Consider the following 15,039-nt stretch of genomic DNA (forward strand, 5'->3'; position numbering starts at 1 on the left):
TCGTGACCCCACGGACCGTAGCACGCCAGGCCTTCCTGTCCTCCGCTCTCTCCCGGAGCGTGCTCAAGTTAGTATTAACATACTAAAGTGCATAAAGACAAAGGCCAGCTCCTTTCCCTGGGCATCTCTACACCTGCCTAAAACCCTGCATTTAAAATAGGGCTTTCTGCTTCCGTTTTAAATGCAGGATCACAACGACTCTCTTTTTCACATGCTTCCTTTCCGCCCTCCCCTTTCCCCCTCCTTCTCCCTGTATCTGAGTCTTCCATTATCCTACATTGATCTCGCTCCTCTTCTTGCCGCTTTTACTCTTTTCATGGAGGAAACTGAGATGGAACACAACGGGGATAATTTGACATCGCATTATCTGCGATCTATTTTATTTATTTATTAAATTTATTAATCGCCCATCTGGCTGGTCACCCAGCCACTCTGGGTGATGTACAGCATATAATAAAACAGCTTAAAACAATAAAATTCTACAATAAAAACGTTTTCTAAAATACCCTAACCCACCCCAAATGCCTGCCTGAACAACCACGTTTTTAATGCACGGTGGAAGCTCATTAAAGAGGGGGCATGGTGGAGTTCCCTAGGGAGGGAGTTCCACAGAGTGTAGGCCACCACAGAAAAGGCCCTGTCCCTCGTCCCCACCAGTCTAGCTGTCCTGGCTGATGGGACAGAGAGAAGGCCATCCGAGGCTGATCTTGTTAAGCAGCCTGTCTGGTGTTGCTGGAGGCGCTCCTTAAGACAGGCTGGGCCGGAACCATATAGGGTTTTAAAGGTCAAAACCAACACCTTGAATTTGGCCCGGAAAACAACTGGTAACCAGTGCAACTCCTTCAGCACTAGAGTGATGTGATGTTGCCGGCGGCTGCCTTTAATCAGGCGAGCTGCCACGTTCTGTACCAGCTGCAGCTTCCAAACTGTCTTCAAGGGTAACCCCACATAGAGCGCATTACAGTAGTCTAAACGAGAGGCAACCAGGGCATGTACTACCGATGGGAGCAGATGGTCGGGAAGGAAGGGGCACAGCCACCATATCAGATGGAGTTGATACAGCGCTGTCCGGCTCACAGCTGACACCTGAGCCTCCATGGACAGCTGGGAGTCCAAAATGACCACCAGGGTGTGGACCTGGTCTTTCAAGGGTAGCCATACCACATTCAACACCAGGTCAACATCCCCCAGCCTCCTCTTGTCTCCCACCAAAAGTACCTCGGTCTTGTCAGGGTTCAGTTTCAGCTTATTCCTCCCCATCCAGGCACTCACCGTCTCCAGACATTTGGACAGAGATTCTACGGCCAACCTTGGTGAAGATTTGAACGAGAGGTAGAGCTGCATGTCATCCACATATTGATGACACCACACCCCAAACCTCCTGATGATAGCCCCCAGCGGCTTCACATAGATGTTAAATAGCATTGGGGAGAGGATGGAACCCTGTGGCACCCCACAAGTGAGCGGCCACGGGTCCGAAACCTCCTTTCCCAGTGCTACCCTCTGGTACCTGCTGGAGAGGAAGGTCTGGAACCACCGCAATATGGTGTCTCCAATGCCCAACCCCTCCAGGTGGCCCAAGAGAATACCGTGGTCAATGGTATCAAAAGCCGCTGAGAGGTCAAGGAGAACAAGGAAGGAGCATTCACCCCTATCCAGAGCCCTCCTCATATCATCCACCAAGGCGACCAAGGCTGTTTCTGTCCCATGCCATGCCCAAGTCTGAAGCCCAACTGAAATGGGTGTAGATAATCGGTTTCTTCCAAGTGTGCCTTCAACTGCATCGCCACCACTCGCTCAATCACTTTGCCCCAAAATGGCAGATTTGAGACTGGGCGAAAGTTGTTCAGAACTTGGGGATCCAAGGAGGGCTTCTTTAAGAGTGCTTATCACTGCCTCCTTGAGGGCTGATGGCATCACTCCCTCCTCAAGGGAGGCATTCACCACCGCTCTGATCCCCTCACCCAGTCTCTCTCTGCAGCCCATAATGAGCCAAGATGGGCAAGGATCAAGTAAGCAGGTGGTCGGCCTTACAGATGAAAGCACCTTGTCCACTTCATCAGAAGGAAGAAGCTGGAACCGATCCCACAAAACCAGTTATAGAATCTTAGAATCATAGAATAGTAGGGTTGGAAGGGGCCTACAAGGCCATCGAGTCCAACCCCCTGCTCAGTGCAGGAATCCAAGTCAGAGCATCCCTGACAAATGGCTGTCCAGCCTTGTCTTGAAGGCCTCCAGTGTGGGAGAGCCCACCACCTCCCCAGGTAATTGGTTCCATTGTCGTATTGCTCTGACACTCAGGAAGTTTTTCCTGATGTTCAGCCGGAATCTGGCTTCCTGTAACTTGAGCCCATTATTCCGTGTCCTGCACTCTGGGATGATTGAGAAGAGATCCTGGCCTTCTTTTCTGTGACAACCTTTCAAGTACTTGAAGAGCACTATCATATCTCCCCTCAGTCTTCTCTTCTCAAGGCTAAACATGCCCAGTTCTTTCAGTCTCTCTTCATAGGGCTTTGTTTCCAGTCCCCTGATCATCTTTGTTGCCCTCCTCTGAACCCTCTCCAGTTTGTCTGCATCCTTCTTAAAGCGTGGTGCCCAGAACTGGACACAGTACTCCAGATGAGGCCTAAGCAGTGCTGAGTAGAGGGGAACTAGTACTTCCCGGGATTTGGAAGCGATGCTTCTATGAATGCAGCCCAAAATAGCATTGGCCTTTTTTGCAGCCGCATCACATTGTTGGCTCATATTCAGCTTGTGATCGACAACAGTTCCAAGATCCTTCTCGCTTGTAGTGTGGTTGAGCCACGTATCCCCCATCTTGTAACTGTGCATTTGGTTTCTTCTTCCTAGGTGCAGAACTTGGCATTTGTCCCTATTAAATGCCATTCTGTTGTTTTCTGCCCAGTGCTCCAGTCTATCCAGATCACTTTGAATTTTGTTTCTGTCTTCCAAAGTATTAGCTATCCCTCCCAATTTTGTGTCATCTGCAAATTTGATCAGCATTCCCTGCACCTCCTCCTCCAAGTCATTAATAAAAATGTTGAAGAGCACTGGGCCCAGGACTGAGCCCTGTGGTACCCCACTCGTTACCTCTCCCCAGCTTGAGAAGGTCCCATTGATAAGCGCTCTTTGAGTCCGATTCTGTAGCCAACTGTGGATCCACTGGATCGTTGTTTCATCTAGCCCACTTTGAGCTAGTTTGCTCATCAGGATATCATGGGGCACTTTGTCGAAAGCTTTGCTGAAGTCGAGGTATATGATGTCTACAGCATTCCCACGGTCTACAAGGGAGGTTACTTGATCAAAAAAAAGAGATCAGATTTGTCTGGCAGGACTTGTTTTTGACAAATCCATGTTGGCTTCGAGTAATCACGGCATTGTTGTCAAGGTGCTTCCAGATGGATTGCTTTATCATCTGCTCCAGAATTTTCCCAGGGATTGATGTCAGACTGACTGGTCTGTAGTTCCCAGGTTCCTCCTTTTTACCCTTTTTGACGATAGGGACAATGTTAGCCCTCCTCCAGTCATCTGGCACTTCCCCCATCCTCCATGATTTCTCAAAGAGAATAGAGAGCGGTTCTGAGAGTTCTTCTGCCAGTTCCTTTATGACTCTAGGATGCAGTTCATCTGGCCCTGGAGATTTGAACTCATTCAAAGTAATGAGGTGTTCCTTGACCATATGCCTGTCGATCCCAAGCTGCAATCCTGCCCCTTCAGCCTGTACTTCGCCTTTGCCAGGGGGGTCATAGACCCTCTTTTGGGAGAAGACTGAGCCAAAGTAGGAATTGAGCACCTCTGCCTTTTCTTTGTCATGTGTTATCATTTTTCCATCCTTATTTAATAGCTGAACCACCATTTCTTTCCTCTGCCTTTTACTATGCACGTAGCTGAAGAAAGCCTTTTTGTTGTTTTTAACATCCCTTGCTAACCTCAGCTCATTCTCAGATTTAGCCTTCCTGACGCCATCCCTGCAATTCTGTGCTATCTGCCTGTACTCTTCCTTTGTTACTTGGCCTTCTTTCCACTTCCTATATGTGCCAGTTTGCCACAGGCCGCCTCTTGCTCACTAACTATATCCACAGTGTGCGGAGTAACACTCCTAATCCGATCAATTTTATCTGCAAATTTTATCTGCAATTTTAAAAGGAACAAAGGGCATTTAGTGCAGGAGATACCTTGGATGATCTTGGCATCATGTAAAGAGCCTACAAACTTCCGTGAAGGAGCAATCTCAATCACAGGATAAAAGCTCAGTGTGAAGGAGCCAAGTCACACATTCCAAAGAAGTATGGGAAGAGGAATGATAAGGGACTCATGTTTCCTCTTTCCCCACTTCCACTGTACTGTGGGAAGAAGGAATATTTCTCTGAAACCTTTGAGCTGTCAAAGGCATCTGGGATTCAAAGATTTTTCCTTTGGCAGCTTCACAATGACTACTGCCATATTATTGTGGAAGCAGGGAAAGGGGAAGCACAAGTTAGCCCTCCACATATTTCTCCATTTTGTAACATATAAAGCCACTATGAGTTGGGAGGAATGTAAAGGGAACCTTATTTAAAAAAGCTATCACCCACCTTTGGGAAATTCAACAGTAGCTGATACTTCCACCATTGTAGCATCCCATGTTGCCTTGTCCTCTGCAGAGTATGGTGCTGCCTGATACCCTCCAGATGTATTGGGCTACAACTCCCAGCATGTTTGGCTGGGGGATGCTGGGACTTGTAGTCCAACACATCTGGAGTGCACCAGGTTGGGGAAGGCTGCTGTTGAGTTAACCCGCTTCTGAAGAGGTATGTCGTCTCATATGGTACAGCAGGTTTTGTTTTGGGGGCATCTGTGGGATTGGGTGTTAGAAAACTTGTACTTTTATACAAATGAAACATTTTTAGTGATTAGTGAAGGCAACATTTCAAAAGGATCACACAAGCTCTACTAAAAATTCTATACTTTGAAGCCCTAAAGTACTTGAGTCTCCAACATATGGAACAGAAAGTCAATTTGAAAGAGGCATTCTGATTAAATATCTGCATCTGGAGATTGATCCTGCAGTTGACAGGAAAGAGTTTAGAAATGGGTACATTCACTATGATAAGTTCTATAGATTCCCAAGAAGCAAATTCATGTTCCTATCTAGGTCACACACAGCAGAAAATGGCATCTGCAGTCACTTCTGTCTACTAAAAAAATCTATAACAGTTTTTGCAAGAGTAGTGCACTGATGACCAACCATAAACAATGATAAGTAAATCCATTCAGAACATATTTTACTTTTCTTGTTGGTCTTTGTTTCCAAGCTCATATAGGACCATCATAAGAAGAAAGCGCTGTGTACTTGGTGCAGAATAAAATATTACCCATTAAAAAGACTGGAAGGATGTGATTGTTAATAGCAAATATATCACACATACATAAGCATGTACAGTTCAACAAGTGTATCTTGCAAGTGCAAGTTGTACATAATACTACAAAAGCTGTCTGTGCACCAATCTAATCCTAAGGTTGATGACTAACTTAAGTCCTTCTGATTTCAGTGGGACTACACTAAGTATGACTAAGTCTGGATCCAATCTATACATTTTAGTGCTTATTGTACCAATGCATATTTTACTTAGAATAAAATCCCATCACATAAATGTGAAAAACAAATCCTGCCACCTTGTCTTAAGTTTTTAAAATCTATTCATGTCATGAGCGGTTTAGGAGCCTCAAGTTGTCAAAGCTGTGCAAATATCTTGTGCTCCTTTTTGTTCATTTGCATACTCATACATTTTTCCTTTCTTTTAGGGTGTACCTAATTCCATAATCAGAAAGTTGTCTGGAACAATAGTCCTCGTTTCCTTGATGTAGCATCAAACAGACATGAAAGAATTATTGGGGATTACAGGGGACCCTATACTACTCCACTGAAGGAAAATTTGATTTTGCGTAAAGGCTCTTTGATGCCGGTTTTTAAAGAGGTGCATATTAAATGGTGAAATCCTGTGCACAGTTTATTGGGAGTAACACTATTGGAAAGAATGGGATATGCTTTCAGGTAAACATGCTTATGACTGTGCTGCACAAAACAGTGTGCACATTCTACAGCAAGGCTTGTACACAGCGGGGTTTCCAAACAATTAAAAAACCACTTTGGTTCCTATTTTGTGAAAGAATGACACAATGTTGCTTTAGCTAGTGCATAATGATTTTGTATTTTCCCAGCACTGAAACTGCAATTTTGAATGCAGGAAAATGGCATTCTTCTCCCAGCAGGAGAAATCTATCCTATTTTGATTATGATTGACACAGGAGACAATCCTTTGCTGAAAAGTTCTGCAGACTTTTTTCTTTACCTCCTGAAGAAGGCCTAAAATAAGAAAAAAAGGCCAAAACATGTTGGGCTTCTCACAATACATTCAATCTTCCATCCTGAGAACTTGTTTCTCTTTTTTTGTGATCTACTTTGGATGCTCACCTCCTTCTGTTTCCTTGCAATTGGTATGTGACCTATTGGATAATGCCTGTTATGTAAATGCCAGCACACACACAGAGCTCACATATGTCACTGTGTGGCCCTTTTCATTTTTAAAATATAATTTTGAATGAATGTTCCCATGCTGGTGCTGTAAAGTGAGTAAGCTTATTTAGCAGTATCTGAACAGACTCCACCCCCTTGGGAAACTGAGGGCAAAATGAGTGTTGGGGTATAACTTACTTATTGTGACATCACAGAGTTTCCACAACTCCCCTCTGGGAAATGGGCAGGCCAGTCTAGGCCATTGTAGCCTGCTGCCATTCAGACATAATTACATCAAATCATAAATTCAAGTTTAGGCTAAGATGTCAGATTATTGATGGGGAAGGAAAGAGTCTTGGTGGACATACTCTCCTGTCACTTGATTTGCCAATTGGTCTATCATTTTTCCAGAGGCAGAGAGCAATGGGGACGTCCTGCTTGTATCCCCTTCATTTAATATTTCCAAGATGGCAGCACTAGGCCTGCTTTTTTTCTTTTTCTTTTAAATGGAAGCTAGATTGGAACTAGGCTGGAAGTTAGATTAATTGACTGAGTGGGAAAGTCCTTTGTTCCACAGAGAAGATTTGCTGGCTTCTGGAGTGTTGATCATGCATGCTTACATGCATTGGGTCCTTCCTACATTATGTTTGCATGCATGGTTCTGGCCAGGGTGAAGAGCTATGAAGTAGGTCTTCAGGACGGAATCTTTGGAAGCTCCAATTACCTGTGCTATTCTTGGGCATGTAAATGTTAAGTTCATGATATTCCAAAATAGATTTGTGAAGAAGAGTTACTCAAAGACAAGGGCATTGTCAATATGGCCATGATCTAGACCGATGTAACATATTACTGTCAGGCTGGGCTTCAATAAACTATAAGTCATGCAGCTAAGTTGTACCAGCAATAGTTTGTCATTGACTGAACTCCAAAATATTAGTGGTCCAAACTGAATTTCCATCAGCAACTTCTTTGAGGTTTCTCTTTTGGTTTCTTCAAGAAAATAGCCAAGTAAACATTTTGGTTTCTGTGGAAATTTCAACTTGGAAGTTTTCTACATTATGTAAGTAGTAGTTCTGATAAGCAGAGTGCTTTGTGTTTCTTTGAATGGGTGGTTGTTGGATAGGCTTCCATACAGAACTCAGGAGCCACGAACTCAATGTTGGAAGGCATAGCCTGCTGGATGCAAAAGATAGCATGGATTTATAAAAATGGGCAAAGTGTTTTGGAGTTTCTGTTGGGAAACTTCATGGATTTATAAAAAGCTTGCCTCATCTGCCTGGAAACTCTCAAGGTCCTCACTGTTCATGAGATGAGTGCTGACACAGGACAAGATTTTAAAGTAATAAATGCAATAAATGTATATTACAATCAAGCTTTACGTCACTCTTGATAACTGAAGACCGTTCTCTGTTTCTCGATTTGGAAATAGAACCCCTTGATCTTAGCTCCAACCCTCTATTCTTTATCACAGTCATTCATAGCATCATTCCTTCTATTTCTGATGTCCAGGTATGTGTGCTGATGATTATGTAGTAGGACTGTTGGAGATATCCACAGTGGATTCAAATGAGTTTGGATTTCTGTTAATCCGACCAGTGGATTCCACAGCAGACCAGCTTTTTCTAAGTTGTGCAGATTCTGCGGACTGGTTTTTTTTTCTGCTGGGGGGGGTATTTGCACAAATGTGCATTTGTGCTACTTCCCACTTGCACAAGTGCACATTTATGCAAATGTACATTTGTGCAAATGCACATTTGCAAACAAGAACAAAATTCTCATACAAAAATTAAATTCCGTCAATGGGTGAATGATGGAATGAAAGAAACCTGACAATCTGCGAAACACAGATGGAAGAAATTTAACAAAATCCGTACATCCTATTATGTGGCAAAAATTCCACTACTCATGGCACGAGGACATATCAGCAGACTCAAGGGAACCTGATGTTTGCAAAAGTATGAAAATACTTTGGAACACCCCTGCCCCCTGGCAACAGCCTAATGTGGATTGAGTATGCTCAGTGGCCACAGAGTGCTAACTACTCTTGTGGGAGCAGGGATGGAAAACCAAGCGCATGGGGGAATGAAATGGAGTCTCGTAGAGGAGGGCATGGTTGACTGGCTGAAACAGTGACCAGAAGCATTCCACATTGCAACATTTTGTTGCAGATCCTACTTGTTCTTATTTAAAATGTTCTGTTCAATTACTGTAGTGAAGTACTGGATCAAAGAAGCAGTCTGTCTAGCCAGGTTCCTTGCTTCTCACAGCAGTGCCTTAAATACTCCTGACTCCCCCAGGTCAATTTAGCCAATATTTAAGCAGCTGATAAATGACTGTCTGGTTGCCTAAGATGAGCATTGACTTCTTGTATTATTCTTTTATCATTTCTCCTCCCATAATGGCCCTTTTCTAAAGGTCGGATTCAATTTCCACTTTCACAAGTGTCGTAAATCACAAGAGATTCCAAGGAAGTCAGTGTACTGTGTGAAATAAATATGAGCCATAAATTGATACACTTGATTTATAAGACTGATGCTTCCTTTTCACTATGAATTTTGTCAGGTGTTCTAGGGAGCGATTGAAAAGATAGTAAGAAAGTGTTGTCACATAATTGGGTCGCCAGCTGATTTTTTACCAAAACCTGATGATTTGGTATAGCACCTTAATTCTGTCATGTACGGTGAGCCTTCAATTAGAAGTATTAAAATGCCGCTCCAGTTAAGAGCTTTTCTGGCTGCATTTGAACATATTGCAAGAGAATCCAGCCAACCACTCTATATAAGAATTGTAGTGAGAAAGAACCTCTCGCCAATATATGAAGGTATCAGTTTTCTGGCCTTTCACCATCCTTTCTTCGTCAATGGGGTATTTGCAGGGGGAGGATGAAAAATAAATCCCCATTGCATTTTGATGGTGGGGATGTTGTGGTTTTGTTTTTTAAATTGGACTCTCACCAGCATCTTTTTCAGTCTGCTGCTTGCCTGTCAGATTAAAAGAATACAGACATATTTTGAGAATTTCCTAGGATTGAAAGAATCTTAATTAGCATTGAATTGATGTTTTGGAAGTGGACCAAAGCTACGGGAACTATTGTAAGCAGAAATAGGACTTGAATACTCCCAGCTTTCAGACAACTGAATATGCTGTGGTCTGTGACAGGGAGCAAACAACAAATAAAATTGTGGTCCATGTTAAACAGGTGCCTGCTTATATCAGTATGCAAAGGAATTGCTTCATTTCCATATGGTTCCCAGAGAACTGCTCATGAGCAGCATTAAGCAGAGAGGAGAGCCTGTTGCTCTTCAAGGCAATTCTTGATCGCCCTAAACTGTGACAATAGTTGACAGGCTTCGCCAATTGTTCTGAAGAACCATTCTGGCCAGAATTTCACAGAATGGCCTTGCATTGCATTGAGTTCCTTTTAAAACAGCTCCTTTAGAGCAGGTTCTTCTTCAGCTTTTCAGGCCGCTTGGTAAGATTACCCTTTGAAGTTAATTGTAAAGCCCTGTGATTGTTTTGGATAAATATGTGTGTTAATTTATTAAGAGCAAGCAGAAAATCTTTAAAAGTGTAACGAACAGAAATGGCTTTTTATTACATGGAATAAATTGAAGAGATCTTTCTTCCCATTCCTAACATAATGGACTGTCTTCACTGAAAATATGGGGGAAAGGAGGGACATTCCTTTGATCTGCTTAAGTTGCACCTCAGGTTGAATTTTCATATTACTTTTGCCTGCAGGCATGCTTAAGATACATGGTGGATGCTGCCTGAAGTGAGTCTTGAGCTGAAAAGTTCCCAAAGAAGAACTTTTGGGCCAAGTTTTGGCATAGGAATGTTGCCACCCCCCCAAACTGGGGCAATTTCAGGGGGAAGCATTGTTTGAAAAGTTAAGGGGAACGTATTATTTGCAGTGGCAGTGGTATAGCAGTGCTTTTTCTTTTTTAAAAAAGATTAGCACTCCTGCCTGAGGTTGATGGAGTTTCTTTCAATGGCTATCTCTTTTTTTCCCTCCCAGAATGCTTGGATACAAGATCATAGTTCTAGAGGATTCTGGGGGAAGTGGCTGGAAGAAATAAAAAATATGTTCCTGGCTGCTCTGAAACTGCCCTTGTCCCCATATGGAACCATGTCCCCTTACTTTAAGGGTCACTGAAATTTGCACAGTTGAAGACCTAGGGGAAAAAAGTGTTTCGTGCTAGGCTGCCAAGCTAATGAGACTAGTGGTTGAGGTTCCTCACTGACTTGGTCTATATGCCTGTTATCCAAACTAGAATGAGACTAGATTAAAAATCTACTATGTAAGGCAGTCCCACCATTAGTCAGAGCAAGGCAACTGCCTCAGGTCTGCCTCAGATGATTTTGGATGCCATGAAAGGGCAGCAAATAATTTGTTCATGAATTCATTATTGTTGTATTTTTACTTGCCAGGAAGGGGAGAGGTGCTTGTGGGATTTTCTGCCTTGGGTGTCAAAGTAACTTGACAAGCCTTGGGTACTATGTGCCGACTTTGGAATGGGAACAGGCAGAGGGAAAAGTCACTATTTGCTCCGCTGCCTCAGGCAGCAAAATGTCTTGGGCCAGCCCTGCTACTATGAATGATTTCACTTGTGCCTTCTTTTTCTTTATATAGGAGGTACATGCCAGAGCCCTGCTCTTCCAGCCCTGGTACGTCCTCCAGCCCCACCCTTGCAGGCTTCGCTGGATATCAAACCCTTTCTTCCATTCCCCCTGGACACTGCAGCAGCTGTCAATCTCTTCCCCAACTTCAATGCAGTAAGTACTATATTGAAGGGTTAACTAATTACATGTCCTATATAATCCATTAACTCCTCTTTTAGCAAAACAAATCTTCAATGCATGCAAATTGTGTGCACGTGCACACATACACACACACACAACAGTGGGGGTTCAAGTGAACTCCCAAGAAAATCTGCAAGAAGACAAACCCATACCAGAATAGTAATTTGCTTCTAATTTGTATATGTCAGATTAGTAATTGAAATTATTAGGACTAATGAAAGAACATGTCCATTCCATCATTTTCAAGTAGTTAAATATGGATTAATATTTAGCAATGTTTTTCATGGGTTCTAAATCATTGCAGAAAATAAGTGTTTAAATTATTTTTTTACTAGCAAATAATTAACATAGGCTGATTAATCTCAGAGGGACTGCATGCTAGCTTTTAATTCAAAAACAAACACCCTCTGTAAAAGGACACCAGAAAGGGGGGGGGGGTTCACACAGTCCCCCAAGCATTTTTTGTTTCTTAATTTCTCTATTACATTTTTAAGCCATCCAATAGACAAAGTTCTCTGGGCAGTGTATAGATAAATTAAAGACATAAAATGCAAGATAATAAAACAATGACAATAAAACATCATAAGATAAAGCCCAGATCAAACCAGAAGCAGGGACGAAAACAGTGTAGCACATAATTTAAAAAAGTAAAACTCAACAGCAGGGATAAAACGGTGCAAAGATCTAAAAGCACTGAAACAGTTTCTCAAATGCCTGGAAAAATAAAAAGGTCTTCACCTGGTGCTGAAAAGACGATAATGTAGGTGCGAAGTGAGCCTCTCTGGTCAGAGCATTCCACAGATGGGCCCAGCAAGGGTTGTGGGCCAGCTCCCCCTGCTAATATACCCAGAGACTACACTCCTTCCTGCCGTGCCCCCGCCCCCTGTGCATTTGGAATGCATTGGGAGGGGCTGTACATGCATACAAACTTGTGAGCTCCTCAATGTGAGGAGGGGCCCTGATTGGGTCAGCATCCCTCTTGGCATGGAGCAGCTCTACATGCATACATTGGCTCAGGGGTGGAGCCCCTTGCAACACATTCCAAGCACATGGAGGGCTTGGTGGTGGGGCTTCTGGGCATGGCAGTGGCAGGGGTGGGGCTAGCCTGCATGCCCCCCCACAACGTCCCTCACATGTTCTTTATTTGCATGGAGGGTCACCGAGTATCACCATTCTTTGCAAAGCAAAGGCCTTAATATCCATTCTAAATGAACTGTCTCTGTGTGCAGCTTGCTAGCCTAGAAACTGAACCTCAAATGTAAATTAAAGTTTTAGGGAGAGCTTTTATGGTTACTATTTGTTAATTTCTGTTCATGCAGTAGTGGTTGTGGGGTGGGTACACTGCATCATGGGTAATTATGTAAAGCGCAGTCGTGCAACCAGCACATGCAGGGTCAGGACAAGAACCAATGATGGGTTCTTTCACTCCTGCGATCATATGAACCCAGCCTCTTGTCTGATTCTGGCCAGTTTCCACTTCTCACTTCAGCCCTCAATTCTGCAGGGCTCTTCAACTACAGATTTAATGAGGGGGATGTCATGGGGCTGCTGTGCAGAGGATGTGGTGGGAAGGTCTTTGTGGTAATGATTATCTGGATACAAACCAAAGATTTGAAAGAAAACTGTATCATTGTTCTTCTTAATTGGATGCTAGGTTAACACAAATGAAGTACTACTAATGAGCAATTGACAGAGGGCAATCCCTGTACTGTGGCATAACTGTGGTATGAGGCTAGCTTAGATGCTTGATTCCAGTATGTTTTGGGGATCTGGTAGCACACAGATCCTTAGGCTGCAATCCTATGCACACTGGACTATTAATAAATAAATAAACAAACAAACAAACTCAATAGGGCTTAGTTCTGAGTAAACATGCATAGGACTGTGCTGTTACTTGGTATTCCATAGCCCAGAAGATGGTGGTTGCTATCAGGGACAGGATTGCTCAGATAATAAAGCAAAACTGAATATGTATGTTGTCAAAACTCTTGAATATTTGTACTTAATTTATAACTGCCTTTTGTATCATGAATACATGAATTGGACAGCTGTTAGGTTCACTTCATAAATACTTTTGTGAGCCTTTTTTCTGGTTTTAATCAAATAGCACAATTAACTATGTGATAATTATAGTAATGCAAATAGACAGGTGTATTTATTTTACTTCTGACATTATATGAGCTTTTAGGTATTTTCATCCCTGCTGTTTTTCAACTTTTTGCATAGCATTGGGAACTTGGGGGGTGGGGATTCTACAATAGCATTAACTTGTTAGCACAAGTTTTTTTGTGGAGTTTTGAATTTGCAAGACAGAGATTAACCTCTAAAATTCCATAATGTGTATTTTACATGGCTATATTTTGGACTCTCTTTAAATTCTACCTTCTGCTTTATTATCAAAGTAGTCATATACTTATTATGCATTGCAAAATGAGATACAAGTACTGAGATTAGCAGGACAGCAGGCACTACAAAGGTACAGAAAGGGGCATCCTATGTGTCAGTAATTTATAAAAGACTAGAAGTGCATTGACGGTTACTCTATTTGCATGACTGGTGACTAGATCATGGTTGTCCACCCCTAACCTATGTTAAATGCTATTGGGTTTATACTATAATAGAGAAGAACAGCAGTAATCTAACAGGGGGAACTATGTACTGCAGTTATACAGGAGCTTAGAAAACTAAGAGTGGAAGTGGACATTGTGGCAGATAGGGGCTGCTGCCCAAACTGTCTTCTCTGTGTCAGATCCTCCCCGTCTTTCGATTAACCTGTAATATCATTTCCCTTACATCATGACATCAGCATGTGGGGGTGGTCCAGTCCGCCCCTCTACATCAAAGGATGCTGCTGACTGCAGTGGGAAATTCACAGCATCATGATGTCAGGGCACAATGGAAATGTTACTATGTGTTACAAAGGGGGACGCATCATGGAGATGCCATTTTCATTGGCGCCAATAATGTGTAGTTTTGCCCTAAGCAATAGAGTTTTCTTACAAACATCAGTGAGAAGAATGGGAGGCAATAGGCATCTTCTGTCTTCTCTGCTCCCATCCCACTGTCTAATTTTTGTAGCTGAGATTACAGAAAAAGCCACCTAAATTTGCTGCTTTGCTATGTAGCAAATTCTTCTTCGTGAAATGTGATCATTTTTGAGATGGAGGCTTGGACACCTCGGCTTCATCATACATCCCGTAGTGAGAATATGCTTAGCAATGTGACTTTTGCATTCTGATTCAGTTTTCTGACATCCCATATCACACTTTGAGCTCCATTTGTCTCTTTGACCTATACGGTATTCAACATAGGCTGCACTGTATTTTTATGTCTGAGTTGGTTAATGGCATTCTGTAAACACATATATTGGTTGAGAAAGTCTAGTGTATTTTTAGAAGTTCCTCCCAGCCTGACAAATCTTTGGGGACATGTCAAATTCACTAGAACATTAACAGCCTAAGGAAAGGTATCCTACAAGTTAGATTTGACTTAATGGGACATTTTGACAGGGGCATACCTTTTAATGTGTCTGAAAAGAGTTCATTGTCTTCAAAAAATGATTGTGCATGTAAAATTGCTGGTGTATATTTGTGTCCCTTGTTCTTCCTAAACATATCTATATGCCAAAACAAATGCAATAATCCATTCGGAGGTGCAAGAATAAATCAAAGAAATAATTTGTCCAAGTGCTTCATTCTGCAGTTCTACAAGCTCCAGTGAAATCAATGAAACAACATGTA

General features: G+C 42.6%; 1 protein-coding gene across 5 annotated transcripts in view; it reads left to right on the plus strand.

The window, feature by feature from the left end:
* Positions 1–15,039, plus strand: part of ZNF385D (zinc finger protein 385D) — a 253,440-nt gene that overhangs the window by 41,538 nt on the left and 196,863 nt on the right. For all 5 annotated transcript variants that reach the window (XM_084858343.1, XM_084858341.1, XM_084858340.1 and 2 more), the window contains exon 2: positions 11,130–11,272. In XM_084858343.1, the coding sequence (XP_084714469.1) occupies positions 11,130–11,272 (143 nt within the window). The remainder of the gene's footprint in view (positions 1–11,129; positions 11,273–15,039) is intronic.

This window comes from Heloderma suspectum, chromosome 5, assembly GCF_057233095.1.
Source record: "Heloderma suspectum isolate Gila_16-S chromosome 5, 16-S_ref, whole genome shotgun sequence".
In the NCBI taxonomy this organism is placed as follows: Eukaryota; Metazoa; Chordata; class Lepidosauria; order Squamata; family Helodermatidae; genus Heloderma; species Heloderma suspectum.